The sequence below is a fragment of the Papio anubis genome, chromosome 2 (genome assembly GCF_008728515.1).
Source record: "Papio anubis isolate 15944 chromosome 2, Panubis1.0, whole genome shotgun sequence".
NCBI lineage: Eukaryota > Metazoa > Chordata > Mammalia > Primates > Cercopithecidae > Papio > Papio anubis.
The window spans coordinates 118,709,414-118,724,516 of NC_044977.1; the positions used below are offsets into that span (position 1 = coordinate 118,709,414).

At 42.9% G+C, this 15,103-nt stretch overlaps 1 protein-coding gene across 3 annotated transcripts in view; it reads right to left on the reverse strand.

The window, feature by feature from the left end:
• FNDC3B (fibronectin type III domain containing 3B) overlaps positions 1-15,103 on the reverse strand; it is a 364,617-nt gene that overhangs the window by 79,771 nt on the left and 269,743 nt on the right. For all 3 annotated transcript variants that reach the window (XM_003894828.5, XM_031663575.1, XM_003894829.4), the window contains one exon: positions 12,078-12,131. In XM_003894828.5, coding sequence (XP_003894877.1) covers positions 12,078-12,131 — 54 coding nt within the window. The remainder of the gene's footprint in view (positions 1-12,077; positions 12,132-15,103) is intronic.

Below are 15,103 nucleotides of genomic sequence, written 5' to 3' on the forward strand. Positions count from 1 at the left end.
ACACTGTATGTGCTATGCAAAGATAAAGAAAAAAAATATTTGTTAATGGTTTCTCAGGACCAAAAGGAGACAAGAAGCCTTATATCACAAGTGGTTACTTTAAACCTGTCTAAAAATTCTCCGATTCCCCATCCATTGAGAAACAAAGTCTACGTCCCTTTCCCTTGAATGTGGGTGGTCTTGTGACTCTCTTGTAACCAAAAGGCTGGAGTGGAAATGAAGCCAAGGCTGGGTCTGGAAAGGTGTTAACAGCTTCTGACTTTTGCTGGGACACCCGATTTTGGATTCTGACTACCCTGATGCTGCCACACTGTGTGGGAGCCCCAGGCCATGTGAAGAGCCCCAGATAGGTCCAGTCCAAAGTGAGCACTGATGCTAGACTTGTGAGTGAAGACACTGCCAGAAGATTCCAGTTCCCAGCCAATGAGCACCCCCTGTTGAAACTCCAGATATGACAGAGCATGAGATGCCACTCCCCAGAGCCCTGTCCAAATCCCTAACCCAGAATCCACAAGCATAAGAAAGTGATTGTTTGAAGCCTCTAACTTTTGGGGTAATTTGTTATGCAATATTACACTCATCTATTTTGATGTCTATATATGTTTATAGCATGAAGTTTTACCCCTCTGAATTTCTGCAAACTTTTATAAATTCCTCCTACACTGTAAACAGCCAGGAGGTGGGAGAATGTAATGTGCATGCTAGCATACAAAATAAATGTCTGGCTGGGCACGGTGGCTCACGCCTGTAATCCTGGCACTTTGGGAGGCCGAGGTGGGCAGATCACCTGAGGTCAGGAGTTTGAGACCAGCCTGGCCAACACAGTGAAATCCCGTCTCTATAAATAAATAAATAAATATAAATAAATAAAATAAAAATATAAAAATTAGCTGGGTGTGGTTGCACATGCCTGTAATCCCAGCTACTTGGGAGGTTGAGACAAGAGAATTGCTTGCACCCGGGAGGCAGAGACTGTGCCACTGCATTCCAGTCTGGGCAACAGAGCAAGACCCTGCCTCAAAACGAAACAAAAACAAAACAAAACAAAATAAATGTGTAACACATAATGGGTCCTGTTTTCTACATGCACTTAGTACATGCTTTTACTTTCAAAGCCATCCACCAAAGTAAGGACCTCTCTGAATAATTTTAAAAGTTATTTTTGTATAAGCTAAAAATAGAATCAGACTCCTAGATGATAAAGATCAAACAAAATTGCCAATCAACGGCTACGCAGTTACTTCATCTTACAGAATCACATTTTAGATTGAAATAAGACTTTTAATAATGCTATCCCAAATGTAGAGAACTCTTGGGAGATTTTTCTTTTCTTGAGATGGAGTCTCGCTCTGTTGCCCAGGCTGGAATGCAGTGGTGCGATCTCTGCTCACTGTAAGCTCCGCCTCCCAGGTTCACACCATTCTCCTGCCTCAGTCTCCCGAGTAGCTGGGACTACAGGTGCCCACCACCACACCCGGCTAATTTTTTGTAGTTTTAGTAGAGACGGGGTTTCACTGTGTTAGCCAGGATGGTCTCGATCTCCTGACCTCGTGATCCACCCGCCTCCGCCTCCCAAAGTGCTGGGATTACTGGTGTGAGCCAATGTGTCCGGCTGAGATTTTTAAATTCAGACATGCAATGGTCTTTTGGGGACAGTTTAGGTATGACATAGCCTAAAACCACAGGACTCAACAAATAAAATAACATTTCAAAGTACTTCCTCATGTAACCAGCTTTCCACCTCTCTCTCTGGGTATCTGTTTACAAACATATAAGAGTTCCAGTGAAGAAACAAATTTACAGATGGTCTACCTACTTGAAAACTGGCAGCTAAGTATATAAAAGATATTTGATTAAGTTCGTAAAATGCAACTAATTTTTAAAGTATGTTTAAAAATATATTTGTTGTGTTAATTTGTAAAAGTGTGTAGTTGAAAGACTGAAAGCAACAACAAAAGAACTTTTTCAAGTTAATTTTTCTTCTTCACTAACTTAGTATCCTTATAAAGTTTTTCTCAGTACTCGGGAAGACGAATCCTTGAAATGGGCTGGTTTCCCATTAAGGAACACAAGCCATGGCCTATTCTATACATGTAACTCACACACATCCCAATTAATTCAGGCTACAGTGTTTTCCTGTCAGTGTAATTTTGGAGACTGTGGGGGCTGTGGCTGCTCTGGCTAACATTTCTAATTACCCTGGCACAAACAACACTAGAAGTGGGTATTTCCAACACTACTGGCACTAACAGATGAAGTTGGCTGATATTTTCAACTGCTTTTAAATTAATAGATTGGAAACGATACTTCCTGTTCCTCTTCATAACTACTTCATTCCTGGCACAAGATTAAGAATGGCCAACACAAGGATGATGGAATTCACAGTGAACTTTCTCCCTTTGGTCTTGTGACTTACTCCTCCTGATGTTTTCTTGACATGTGGTATCTTGCTACTGTACTCCTTCTCTTCCAGATTTATTTATTTATTTATTTTTTTGAGTCAGAGTCTCACTCTGTCCCCCAGGCTGGAGTGCAGAGGCACGATCTCAGCTCACTGCAACCTCCACCTCCCAGGTTCAAGTGATTCTCCTGCCTCAGCCTCCCAAGCAGCTGGAATTACAGGTATGCGCCACCATGCCTGATTAATTTTTGTATTTTTAGTAGAGACAGGGTTTCACCATGTTGGTCGGGCTGGTCTCAAACTCCCGCCTCGGCCTCCCAAAGTGTTGGGATTACAGGCGTGAACTACTGCGCCCGGTCTCTTTCAGATTCTTCCACAGCCATGCCTGCTGCCTTCCTGAGCTGCTCTTACCAGGTTTGGTAACTGTCTGCTAAGTAAGTTCCATGAATTTGGTTATCAGTTGTCATGTGCTTGTGGCCCATGGCTTCTGAATCCAGACATGGGCTGAAGGATTCTGGGCTGGCCATTCTCTGTTAATAGTATGGTTCAACCTGTCAGAAATGGCAACAATACATGAAAAATAAAGTTGCACTGGCCAACTGAACTACGGCCAGGCTCTAAGATTTAGTCTGCTAGAGTGTCTATATTTAGAAGTTGTTCCAGCACCGGCTGATCCTAGGCAACATCAAAGATAAATGTTGGCTTCAGAAATAAAAGAGCACGTATGTGTTCAGCATAACCATATATAAGAGGCTCCTAACAGGGAGGGAGGGACACTCCACATTTGGGTGGACTCAGAAGTTTCTCGTGCCAAACCCCACTCTTCCCCCAGGGATGCCTCTTTCATTTTATTGCACACTCTGGCACAGAGGATGTTTCAAAGGTAAGAAAAGTGGGTGGGATGATTTGTGGTTCCGTGTTACCAAATAAACAGGGAGGCATTTTATCCCTCAGCATACTAGTTTTTCTGTAAGAGGGGAGGCTTGGCTGCCTGAAATAGCCAAGGATGATCACTAAGTCTTCTGGTTTAAACAAACACACAGAGAAAATTTTCCTATATATTTCTCCAAATATTGAGGTTCATCTGTTGTCAAATGCTTTGAGAGGATTGATGTGTTAAGACTGTCACAGGGAAGGGGGAAGAAGGGAGCCGAGGGCTTAATTTCAGAACAGGCTGTCAGTGCGATTTACAAATGAACCGAGGGATGGATGGGGTTGGTCCATTCACCTAGCGAAGGCCCAAGGCAGTCTTCTTCCAGCTGGCCATGAGGAGCCACAACAAAGGTGAGTTGACAAACCAGGCGTCAGGAAACAAGATGAGATTTATAATTTAGCCTCAGCAAGAAGCTCCACATCGTTTGCTTCCCAAACACACAACCTCATCATGTACACATGCGAGAAAGGGTAAAAGAGAGAAGGCAGAGAATCTGCTGCAGGTGTGTGGATGTCTGAGACTGAGGTCCCTAAAAGAGGGGGCTCCTTTTGACCACGAAGTGGCACCTAAAGATGCCTCTGAGTTATTCAATCCTTCCTGGCTTAGTTTCCTTCAATAGCAGCTATAGTAGGGCAGCAATTCTCTTGGCTTTCTGAAACAACCGTAAGACGTGGCAGTGGGCACTCATGTGAAAGATGGTCTTTGATGGACAGAGCCAAAATGAACCTAGAACACCACTTTCCAATCCCCACAGTTGCCAAGAATGACCAAAGTGCATGTGGGCCTGGGCAGGGGAGTGAAAGCTGACCTTCCTGCTTTTTGTTACGGAACCAACCAACACACCATGCACCCAAAGGCAGCGTGGCACCTTAGAGAGCTGGAGTCAAGCAAACTCTCAGGGAGCTCTCTTCATCCATGCTGCGGGACCCAGTAAATTACTGTGCTTGTGGCTGCTCCATTTCCTTCATTCTCAGAACAGTTGTTATCGAACCAGAAGAGGTGCAAGTTTACTCAGAAGGATTATGAGCGATCATCCATATGAACTATTCAACACGTGAGCTAAGCAGGAGTCTGATTAATTAATCTCTTACTGAGTATCTTCTACAGGGCCAACTCAATCCCTAAACAAGGCTCCTCCTGAATGATACAGATGTCCAAGAAGCTGCAATCTGGGGCTGGTCACCTGCTTCAGGAGGTTTCTGTGACAGGACTGCTGGGCCTGCCTGGCCTGGCCTGACTTGACCTGCTAATGGCTCCCCAGGGGCATGGGCTCTACCTGCTGCTGGCCTTTTCTCCTCTCTCAACTTTTAATTATGCTTCCCCTGATTTCTGTGGCATTTGTTTCATTCTTAGTCCACTGTGTTTTACAGCTGTGTTGGCTCATTAGTCACCAGGGAAACCAGATGTGAACTTCCTTTTGGGCTGAGTCATGAGTAAGGAAGGTTTTTTGGGAACTCCAGTAGTCACATTCCCACAAAGCTCTTTTTCTGGTTATTCTGTATATCCAGATGTGAACTTCCTTTTGGGCTAGCTGGGTCACAAGTGAGAAAGGTTTTTGGGAACTCCAGTAGTCACATTCCCACAAAGCGCTTTTCTGGTTATTCTGTGCCCTGCATGTCATGTCCAGAAGTTAGGCTAATAGCAAATTAACATCCATGATAGCACTAACATCACTTTTTATTTAGTTCAAACAAGTGACATAAACCTCAGGGCTCTTGTTTAAGTTCCTGACAGAAGAATGTCATATTTCTTATACATGATCGTTCTAACTGTTGACTTTCCCTACCTCAGATCTTAGCATCTGCTTAGGTAAACTTACACCAACAATATGGAACAATCGTTACACTGACTCGGCTATTGCCCAACTTATCTCATTCAATCTTAACACACCTGTGAGATAACTGACCCTGTTTTTCCAGTGGAAAGGCCGAGGCTAAGGTGTTAAATTACCTGCTTGGGGTACCATGAGGAACTAGAAACTGTTATGGTTTGAATGTGTCCCCCATGTTCATGTGTTAGAAAATTAATCCCCGGCCGGGCGCCATGGCTCACACCTGTAATCCCAGCACTTTTGGGAGGCCAAGGCGGGTGGATCATGAGGTCAAGAGATCGAGACCATCCTGGCTAACACGGTGAAACCCCGTCTCTACTAAAAACACAAAAAATTAACCAGGCGTGGTGGCGGGCACCTATAGTCCCAGCTACTCGGGAGGCTGGAATGGCATGAACCTGGGAGGCAGAGTTTGCAACGAGCCAAGATCGCGCCACTGCACTCCAGCCTGGGTGGCACGGCGAGACTCCACCTCAAAAAAGAAAGAAAGAAAGAGAGAAAGAGAGAAAGAGAGAAAGAGAGAAAGAGAGAAAGAGAGAAAGAAAGAAAGAAAGAAAGAAAGAAAGAAAGAAAGAAAGAAAGAAAGAAAGAAAGAAAGAAAGAAAGAAAATTAATCCCCAGTGCAGCACATTGAGAGGTGGTTTTTTTTTTTTCCTTGAAAAGGTATTTAGGTCGCAAGGGGTCTATCCTCACGAATGCCATTATGACGGGGTGAGTTTGTTATCACAGGAGTGGGTTCCTGATAAAAGGGCAAGTTTGGTCCCCTTCCCTCTCTCATGCTTGTGCTGTCTTGCCCTCCTGTCTTCTACTGTGGGAGGACACAGCAGGAAGGCCCTTGCCAGATACAAGTCCTTGACCTTGAACTTCCCAGCCTCCAGAACTGTAAGAAATAAATCTCTGTTCTTTATAAAGTAACCAGTCTCAGGTATTCTGTTACAGCAGCACAAAATGGATGAAGAGAGAGACAAAGCTGAGATGATTAATTCAGTTTTCTTTAGATAAACATCATATTATTGATATGTATCATCAATATGAATCCATGCCACATATTCATAGCAAGATCTTAGGAGACTTGTATTTGTTCTGATAGTTGCAGCAGCACCAGTTAGCATTCTGTATGGCTCAAATTAAAACAATATCTTAAGGCAGAACTTAAAACAAGCCAAGTTTGCATAAATACTTTCTTGAAGGAACTAATTTTTTCTAAAATAAACAGTTCTTATTTGCCCATTAAATTCACCCCTTTACTCAAGTTTTCAAAAATAAGGCCAGATCACGATCTGTTTAGGAACCTTAAAACAGACTGGGCAGACATTTATGAATGACGCAACCCAGAGGTTCCTAGTTTTTTCTTTTCCTAAAAGCCCTTCCCTACCCTAGAGCCCTCAATATCCTCAATCCTTCTCCCACAGCTCCTTCTAGAGAAAAACTCCCACCTCCACCAGATAGTGATATGTCATCAAGAAGAGAAGCAGGGCTGGGTGTGGTGGTTCATACCTGTACTCCCAGCAATTTGGGAGACCAAGCTGGGTAGATCACATGTGGTCCAGGAGTTCAAGACCAGCCTGGACAACATGGTGAAACCCCATCTCTACCAAAAATAAAAAATTAGCCGGGTGTGGTGGCAGGCGCCTGTAATCTCAGCAGTTGAGGCAGGAGAATCACTCGAACCTGGGAGACAGAGGTTGCAGTGAGCTGGGACTGTGCCGTTGCACAGCCTGGGCAACAAGAGTAAAACTCCATTTCAAAAAAAAAGAAGAGAAGCAATACAGAGTCAATGTAGCTTGGAAGGGTGCCATAAAGACGGGCAGTCAAACGGATTAGCGTGGGCGTGGCCAGTGGGCATAGTATCTCAAGTATGATGTCCGCCTTCCCCATCTCACTGACTCTCCATTGTGAAAAGAACCTATACCTTGAAAATTCTAACATCTAGCCATTGTTCTGCTGTTAAACAAGCTCCTTTTTAGGACCTTCTGATCTGCTTTCTGCTACCCATCAGAATGACAAGTGCTTGTAGATTAAAGTGTAAACACGGGGGACGGGAACACTGTGAAATGACAATGTGATGTGACTCATCTAATGTTCAAGTGAAAAAAACTTGACAATGACCTTCTGTGTTTCTGCTCATAATGGGGTGTCTCCTGAAGAAGGAAAGTGGCTAAAAAGCTACAAAAATGTGGGGTCAGTTATTAAACCCCATGGCTCTAAACACGAAAACTCATGAGTCACCACAAGGGAACTTGGCCAGGAATGGCCACACCTTCTCAAGTAATAAAAACTGACCTGTTTCAGGTGAAAACCGAAACTGAAGGCCACAGCTGAAAAGCCAGTGACAACTGTAAATTCCTTTTTTCTTTTTTCCCCAGAGACAGAGGAGTCTCGCTCTGTCGCCCAGGCTGGAGTGCAGTGGTGCAATCTCAGCTCACTGCATCCTCTGCTTCACGGGTTCTAGCAAGTCTCCTGCCTCAACCTCCTGAGTAGCTGGGACTACAGGCACTCACCACCATGCCCGGCTAATTTTTTTTATTTTAGTAGAGATGGGGTTTCACCGTGTTGCCGAGGCTGGTCTCGAACTCCTGAGCTCAGGCAATCCACCCACCTTGGCCTCCCGAAGTGCTAGGATTACAGGCGTGAGTCACTGCGCCTGGCTGTAAATTCCATTTTTAGTTGCTAATTACCATTTCATAGTCATAGTAACTTCTTGTATTGATTTAAAAATTAAGACGTTATCTAGTTAGTTATTAATGGAGAAATAACAGGCAGTTAACCCTAGTACAGAACAATTCATGAGTAATTTCCAAGTGAATTCTATGCTACAGTCATGTAAAATTAATGTCAGTGAATTTAAGAGAGGATAGAAGGTGTATCAGATTTCCCCTGTACTGTAATGCGTTTCTGTTTTCTGCTCCCCATTAGGGCTCCACGTGCCATTGTACTTCAGAGCCCAGCATATAGTTAGCTGCTGATGAAGGTAGATCTTCCCAAGAAGGTCAACTCAGCACAGCATTCCTAATCTCAGCAGAAATAAAGGCTGCTGCTCTTTTTCCAGGAAAGTCTTTTTTTAAGAGGCTTGAAAGCTGGGCTTGATGCTCTGTCTTCTCGTTTTACCAACACTTTCAAAATTTTACTCTAATCATTTTATTGCAAAGGTGATTACAAACACAAAAGACTGAAGTATTCTGGAACTCTAATCCATGCTGTTAGACGGTAATAAAAATATGGGGCTGCAGGGGATACCTGAACATTAGTGGTTGCGTGTATGGAGATGAGGCCACCTCACCTCAAAGTCATGATCCTCAGACCAGGTGCCAGCGCAGAGACAGGGCCGAGTGCTATGCCTGAACACAACCTTCTTCAGGACTCGGAGCAGCACTGGGCCAGCACAGAGATAGGACCGAGTGCTATGCCTGAGCACAACCTTCTTCAGGACTCGGAGCAGCACGGTGTCGCTCTCAGGCAGTGATTTGTGTCTCTGTGCACCTCAAAAACTTTCTGCAATCTTAGTTTGTTTCTTCAGCCCCCTGGATGGCAGACAGGTTTTTGGGTGTGTGGCTGGAGCAGATATCCTTGAAGAGGAGAGGAGGGGAGAGCTGTGGCCCTTAGAGAGGGGAAGGGTGGGGAAAGGGTGATTCCAGCAAAACATCCACTTCCCATTCTCCTGCCTCACTGCCTTCTATTAAGGTGGAGTCTAGAAACAGTCCTGGTACCAGAGAGATGCACCTGGCTGTAGAAACTACCAGCAGAAGGATTCACAGGGATGGCCAGAGCCTCTTGTGTTCACACGTCCTGCAGACCAGATGCTGCTGTCTTGTTTGTATATTTGCTTTTCCTTCTTGAAGCTAAGGCCTGTATAGCATAGGAATGTGGGACCCAAAACCCAACCCAAGTGAGCCACTCTCAAGAGTGCTGCTGATCCTCAACTCAGCTCTACATTTAGAAACACAGACTGCCAGACTGTTCTGTCAGAAACTTCACTTCTGAAATGACAGGATGGGCAGGAATGAACTTGTTACTACTGCTTGAATTCTCACTGCCAGGAAACCTGATAGCACCGTTTTTTCATCTTTATAAGGGGATGGGAAATGAGAGGGGTATAATACAAAGCAAAGGAGCTACTGGACCGAACAATTTGAGAAGCATATGGCAACGTGTGCTTTATTTGTGTCTGTTTAAAAGCACAACAAGAGGATAGGCGTACGTTTGCTTTTTCAGCTATCACAGTTATCTTTACTATGTCACAGATCCCTCATAGGACAATGTGCAATGCAGACTACTGAGGAACATGCTCCATAAATGCTGAAATAATTAATGAACAGGCCAAACAACAGTGAAAATGATTCCAAATATTCTCTTGTCAGAAGAGACAATCCTAAATAATCTGTCTTGTGAGAGCATAAATAATGTAAATGCATACAAGCTGGTGAACTAACCTATTCGCCATTTCACAGATGGAAAAAACTAAGGACCAGAGAGGTCAAGCTGCCCAGCATAAAACTCAGAACAGAACCCATATTTCCTAATCTTGGTGTTCTTTCAATTATCCTCTCCTGCCAGGAAGCTCATTGCACCCAAAGGCAAGGGAGTTCCTTAGAATTGAGGGGGCAGGAGATGTCTGGAAAGTGGACCTTAAACCACAGAATGTAAAAGGATTTCTGTGTTGGCAAAAGATCCATGGTGGATGAGAGTCAATTAACCTGGAATCTTCAGCAAAGCTCAACAGAGCTGTGATACCAGCAGGAATTTGAAGGTGGGAGAGAAAAAGTGGAAAGAAGGCAGAGAATTAAGAAAAGTGAGAGGAAAAGTTGGAAGGAGATCAAGTAGGAGAAAGGTAGAGGGCAAAACCCAGTCATCTGACATTTTTTGACTGCTAGCCTGCAATGGATCATGCTGAACATAAACGATCATCAGACGTGGCCTGTCCCACTTCAGCGGAGGCTGTGGCATCCTTCCTCTCAGCATCATCAGCCAGGACACTCTCAAATTCTAAGGGAAGAGACCAGCAACCGAGCCACCATTACCAATTCCTGCAGCACCCAAGTTTTCTTTGGAGGTTTCTCACTGAGCTATGTATTCAACTTTTTTAGCCTTCCTTACTTAGGAACTCATGGTCCTGGGCAGAGAAGCAGCAAAAAACACAGGATTCATAGGCACGCATGAGTGTGTGCATGCACATACACACACAGTGCCCTAAGAAGATATCTGAAAAAAAAAAAAATGCCTTTTCTGTACTGGTGAACTCCATCTCGATATAAAACCTCAAGACATGAGAAAACACATAAGATGAGTGCAAGAAATCCACATATAAAAAGGGACTTTCATTAAACGGTCACCTGTCCTTACAAAGAGGGAGAGATGGGAAGACATTACTATATGCTCACAGGTCATCCGAGTTCCTTTCCAACATTCCTGACTGACTATAAAAACCTCTAAGGGCTGGAGAGGTGCTTTCACTTTCTAATTAAACCACCTTAAAATGAAATCCACCTAATCTGTAGAATGCATGGGTTAAGGCTGAGATTTCACCAACCTGCATGTACAAGCTATTCGAAAGGATCCTAAGAACAATAGATGGTTGTTCTTGGTAACTTGGAACTCTAGCTGATCAGATGCAACCCAGATGGGAAAATATGCTTCTGCAGAAAGTGATGACGGACCTCTTTCGCATCAAAATTTCACCATGGGAATTCCATCCAGTTTTCATTTTACATTTGGTTAAAATATTTTTCCACACTTGCCAAGTCACTTTTTGCCTAAGTCTAAGTTCTAAATCTTTCAATCCCTCCAAATTTAAGTCACAAAGGCTAACTTGCATTTCTCCCCATATTCCACATTTCTTATTCTTAAAATCCTTAGCCAATTTCTCAACCAGAGAAAGAATAAAGTGGGGGCAAATGAATAAATACAATTAAGATCTACAGGAACAAAAAGTACAGTTGCTTTTTTTTTTTTTTTTTTGAGGTTGGGTCTCCCCCCCGGGGTGTTCTCGGCTCCTTGAAAGCTTTCCCCCCGGGTTTCATGCCATTTCCTGCCCCAGCCCCCCCGAGTGGTGGTACAGGCGGCGCCCACCACCCTCCACCGCCTATTTTTTTTTTTTTTTTTTCGTATCTTTAGTAGGGATGGAGTTTCACCGTGTTAGCCAGGATGGTCTTGATCTCGTGATCTGCCCGCCTCGGCCTCCCAAAGTGCTGGGATTACAGGTGTGAGCCATCACGCCCAGCCAACAGTTGCTTTTCAGAAATGAAAACCTTCTAGGTCAAGTGTTTCCTGTCTGAGATTCTGTGTGTAGCCAGAAATGCACTGGGTCCACCAGTCGGCACACAGTGGCTTTGAGAATAAGGACACTCCACCGTAGATACCTTCCAAGGGCCTCTGGGGACATGAACAGCAAGGAGGGCACCTGATACAGGACGTTCTAACCCACAGGGCACTCGCACGTGGGTAGAGTGTGACTTCTATGCACTGCTCTGCTCTCACAGCGGCCACTCAACAGTGCAACACCAAGGTACACACATGGCATTCAAAAACGAAAAGCAAATTATGCTTTCTGAGCAGCAGTGTGTTTTACCTTATCAAAAGCATCTAAGCAGTCAAGATGACAAAGCAGTCAATTTTTAATACAAATTATTGGCTGGCTAGACACTGGAGATCCAAAATAGATAAGACCCCATTTTTTTTTTCTTTTAGCAGCAGTGCTTGCAAATAAGCCAGGTACATATATTTCAATACACAATTCATAATACTACTTCAATCTAACTTCGTTTTCCATAGTCAATAACTATTGATTTAAATTTCTCTACTAGCATGCCTTTCTTCTGTGTTTAGCATGTCTTATAAAAGAATAAAATGGTATTTGTTCAGCAATTTTGTTTCTGAAATGGTGTTTTAGATGGGTGAATATGAAATAAGCTTACCTCATCCCACTCTAAAAGGTAGTTGGTGATTTTTGAACCATTGTCAATCGGTGCCTAAAAAAAATAGGAACATGAGATTAGAGAAAGTTGTTCAGAGACAAAACTTACGAGCTCCCCACTTGCCTCACATACAGTGTCTACGACAGTCCGGTGCTCTCCCCGCAGGCGGATAAAGCTGATGGTCCCTGCATTCCTTGGTCAACCATCATCATACACTAACTTTGACATACCTCAACTGTAGAGAGTCCCCACTATGAATAAATCATACTCCACAAATAGCCAAACCTGTCTACCACCACCACCACCTCTCCCTTTTTACACCCTCATGGTACCTTACTTCCTCTGGGGATAGAACTTTGAAGAGGGACTTTGAATTCAAGCGTACAGTGAGAACAAGGCAGCTGAGAAACTCAGGTGCTGCTGGATGTCTGGTGGAGCACAGTCAAGCCTTTCTTTTTGTAACATCCCACACACAGGTTTTTAATTTTTTTAAAGTACTTAAGATTAGAAAGTCATCAGTGACATTAAGGTTCCTCTTTTTTAAAAATGGGGAAAAAATGTGATCCTCTGGAGAGATGACTAGAGGCTATTAGCCCTTCGTATGTTAACAAAGAGAAGTTTCATCATTTGCTTTCCTCTTAAAAAGCATGCTGAGATCTGCTTCACTGAGAAAGTGGGTTTTTAACAATGGGAAGGGAAGTAAAGAACTCTGGAGAAAAGAATGCTTTTCAGGATTCCAAGAGCTACAAGTGATGCCGCAGTGGGGTCTCTTGGAGCATTAGGGTAGAGAGATCTAGAGAGACAGTGGAACTACAAGTTGGGGGAAGCAACCAGGAAGAGGAGTTGGATCATGTCTCCCACTTCAAAAACATGCCAGGGCCGACTCTTCCCTAGGAAAGAGCAAGAGCCCAGCAAACAGCATGGTACCTTGCCCCTGGCAAAAGGCAGCTCAGCTTCCCCTGAGATGTATCTGAATCCTGCCTCGGCTGTTTGTTGCATGTGGTCTGGCGCTAGCTATTTAATATCAATATCAACAACTAATTTCATGTTCCAAGGATAGGTATGATAAATAATTGGGAGAATATGTGAATCACCTACTAAACTACCCAGTTTTATAGGAAACACTCAGTAAACAGTTGTTATTGCTCTATTATGGTTAGTAATAAAACATCAGGGGGCCAGTCCCGCTCCTTCCCTTCCTTCTCTCTTTTGAGTCACACAATCTCTGAGTCCCAAAACTCAGATCTCAGGTGAGTGCTCTAAGTCCTAAACTGTTGTTTTAGGCTTTTGCGGGCTCAATTTGGAGGAGAGGAGAATGATGCATTTAAAGTTATAAATAACAGACAAAATCGAAGTTTTAGATGAGAACCCATCTCTAAGATGAGAACTCCAAAACAATAAAACAAACTGTTCTTTGGTAGTTTCTTTGATGATATCCTACCCCATTACTAGTCCCTCAATTCCTTGAGGGTGGGTACACTGACTTAGGTTTTTGTTTCGCCTTATCTCCTGTGCAAGTAATAACTGCTGCTGACGAACAAAAAGATGTCAGATTTTAGTGCTTTCAGCATCTTTGTGGATTCAAGGACAGACTGGCAGCCAGAGAATGTTTCCCTGTCCTTGTGCCCCTACCTGGAGCACTTTGATGAGGGAATCTGTTCTAAGGACATTTAAATGAAAACTGAACTGAGTCCAGAACTTTCAAGTTTGTACATGACTGAATGTAACAAGAGTATGTTTCTGATTTACAATTGAGGAAAGGGAGAAGGAAAATGTGAAACATTTTCCTCCTAATAAGAAAATTCTTTCTTGAAGTTGCTGGTCTGCCTGAGACCTGAAATTCATCCAGGTTTTAAGCAGAGTATGCATCAGTGATTCCCAACTTTAGGTTTATAAGACCCCGGGGTCCCTCAGGTAATCTAAAGACAAGTTCTTATATTTTCCAAACAAAATGGATTTTAATTCTTTCCTTACAAAGATATATTTACATATGTATGTGTAAATATAGAGCACATTTTTTAAATGGATATGTATACTCCAAGGAATTAAATGATGATGCCAGTTGGGTGTTAAAACTCTGAAAAGGTGGGGAATCACTGACCTGGATTATCCCTGGAAGCCAGGAAGGAAAATAAAATAGTTCAGACACTAAGCCAGTTTAAACTTTGCTTTTGTCCAAGTAACACACTCAATGCTGGCCACTGGCTATGAGAATGCAGCTGCCCACCTGAGAGGGATCCACAGAGGCCCATGCTTTGCTGCTAACCATGACTCTGAATTGCTTTCATCACCTCCCTGGATCAACCTGACTCTCCGGGCCAGAAATGAAAAGATAAAATATTTCTTCACTAATAATGGATCTTCCTAGCCATTTTCTTTCTTTCACACATTAGTATTCTCCCCGCAAACCATAAATCTTTACCTCTTACCGCCATCTATTTTACATTTTAAATTATATTCTAAAATATTAATGTAGAGAAATAAGTGCTACAAAGATTGGTAACAATCTACGGTTTTCTTACAAACACACAACTATGATTAACAAGCCAGTGATGTCCCTTGAGGAAGGGGCAATATGATCTCTCTTTGGTAAGAGCTATTTTTAGCCAGTGAATTGTATTTCATGAAAATATATAATTCAGTCTTTTTTTCTTAGATAATTAGTAATCCTGACCGATGTATGGCCCAATTAGTGGAACTTAATGAAGTACTAACATACTTCAGATCACTAAATGTTCTAGGTTGTTTTAAATATTAAACATTTCAGTATCACCACTGAAAGAAGTCAAAAGGGTCATAAAACTACTTTATCTCTGAATCTTTCTTGATAAAAGCTTTTGGCTAAAGTCCTCAAATGTTTGTTGAAATGAACTAAACTATTAGAAAGTTATAAGATGTAGGTATTTTAAGTACCTATATCACTTATACGTATTGCTTATGACCCTAAGACATTCAGAAAATACTGCTGCAAAAAAAAAAAAAAAAAAAACTAAAGCTGGATTTTGCAGTTCCCTCCTCCTACCCCT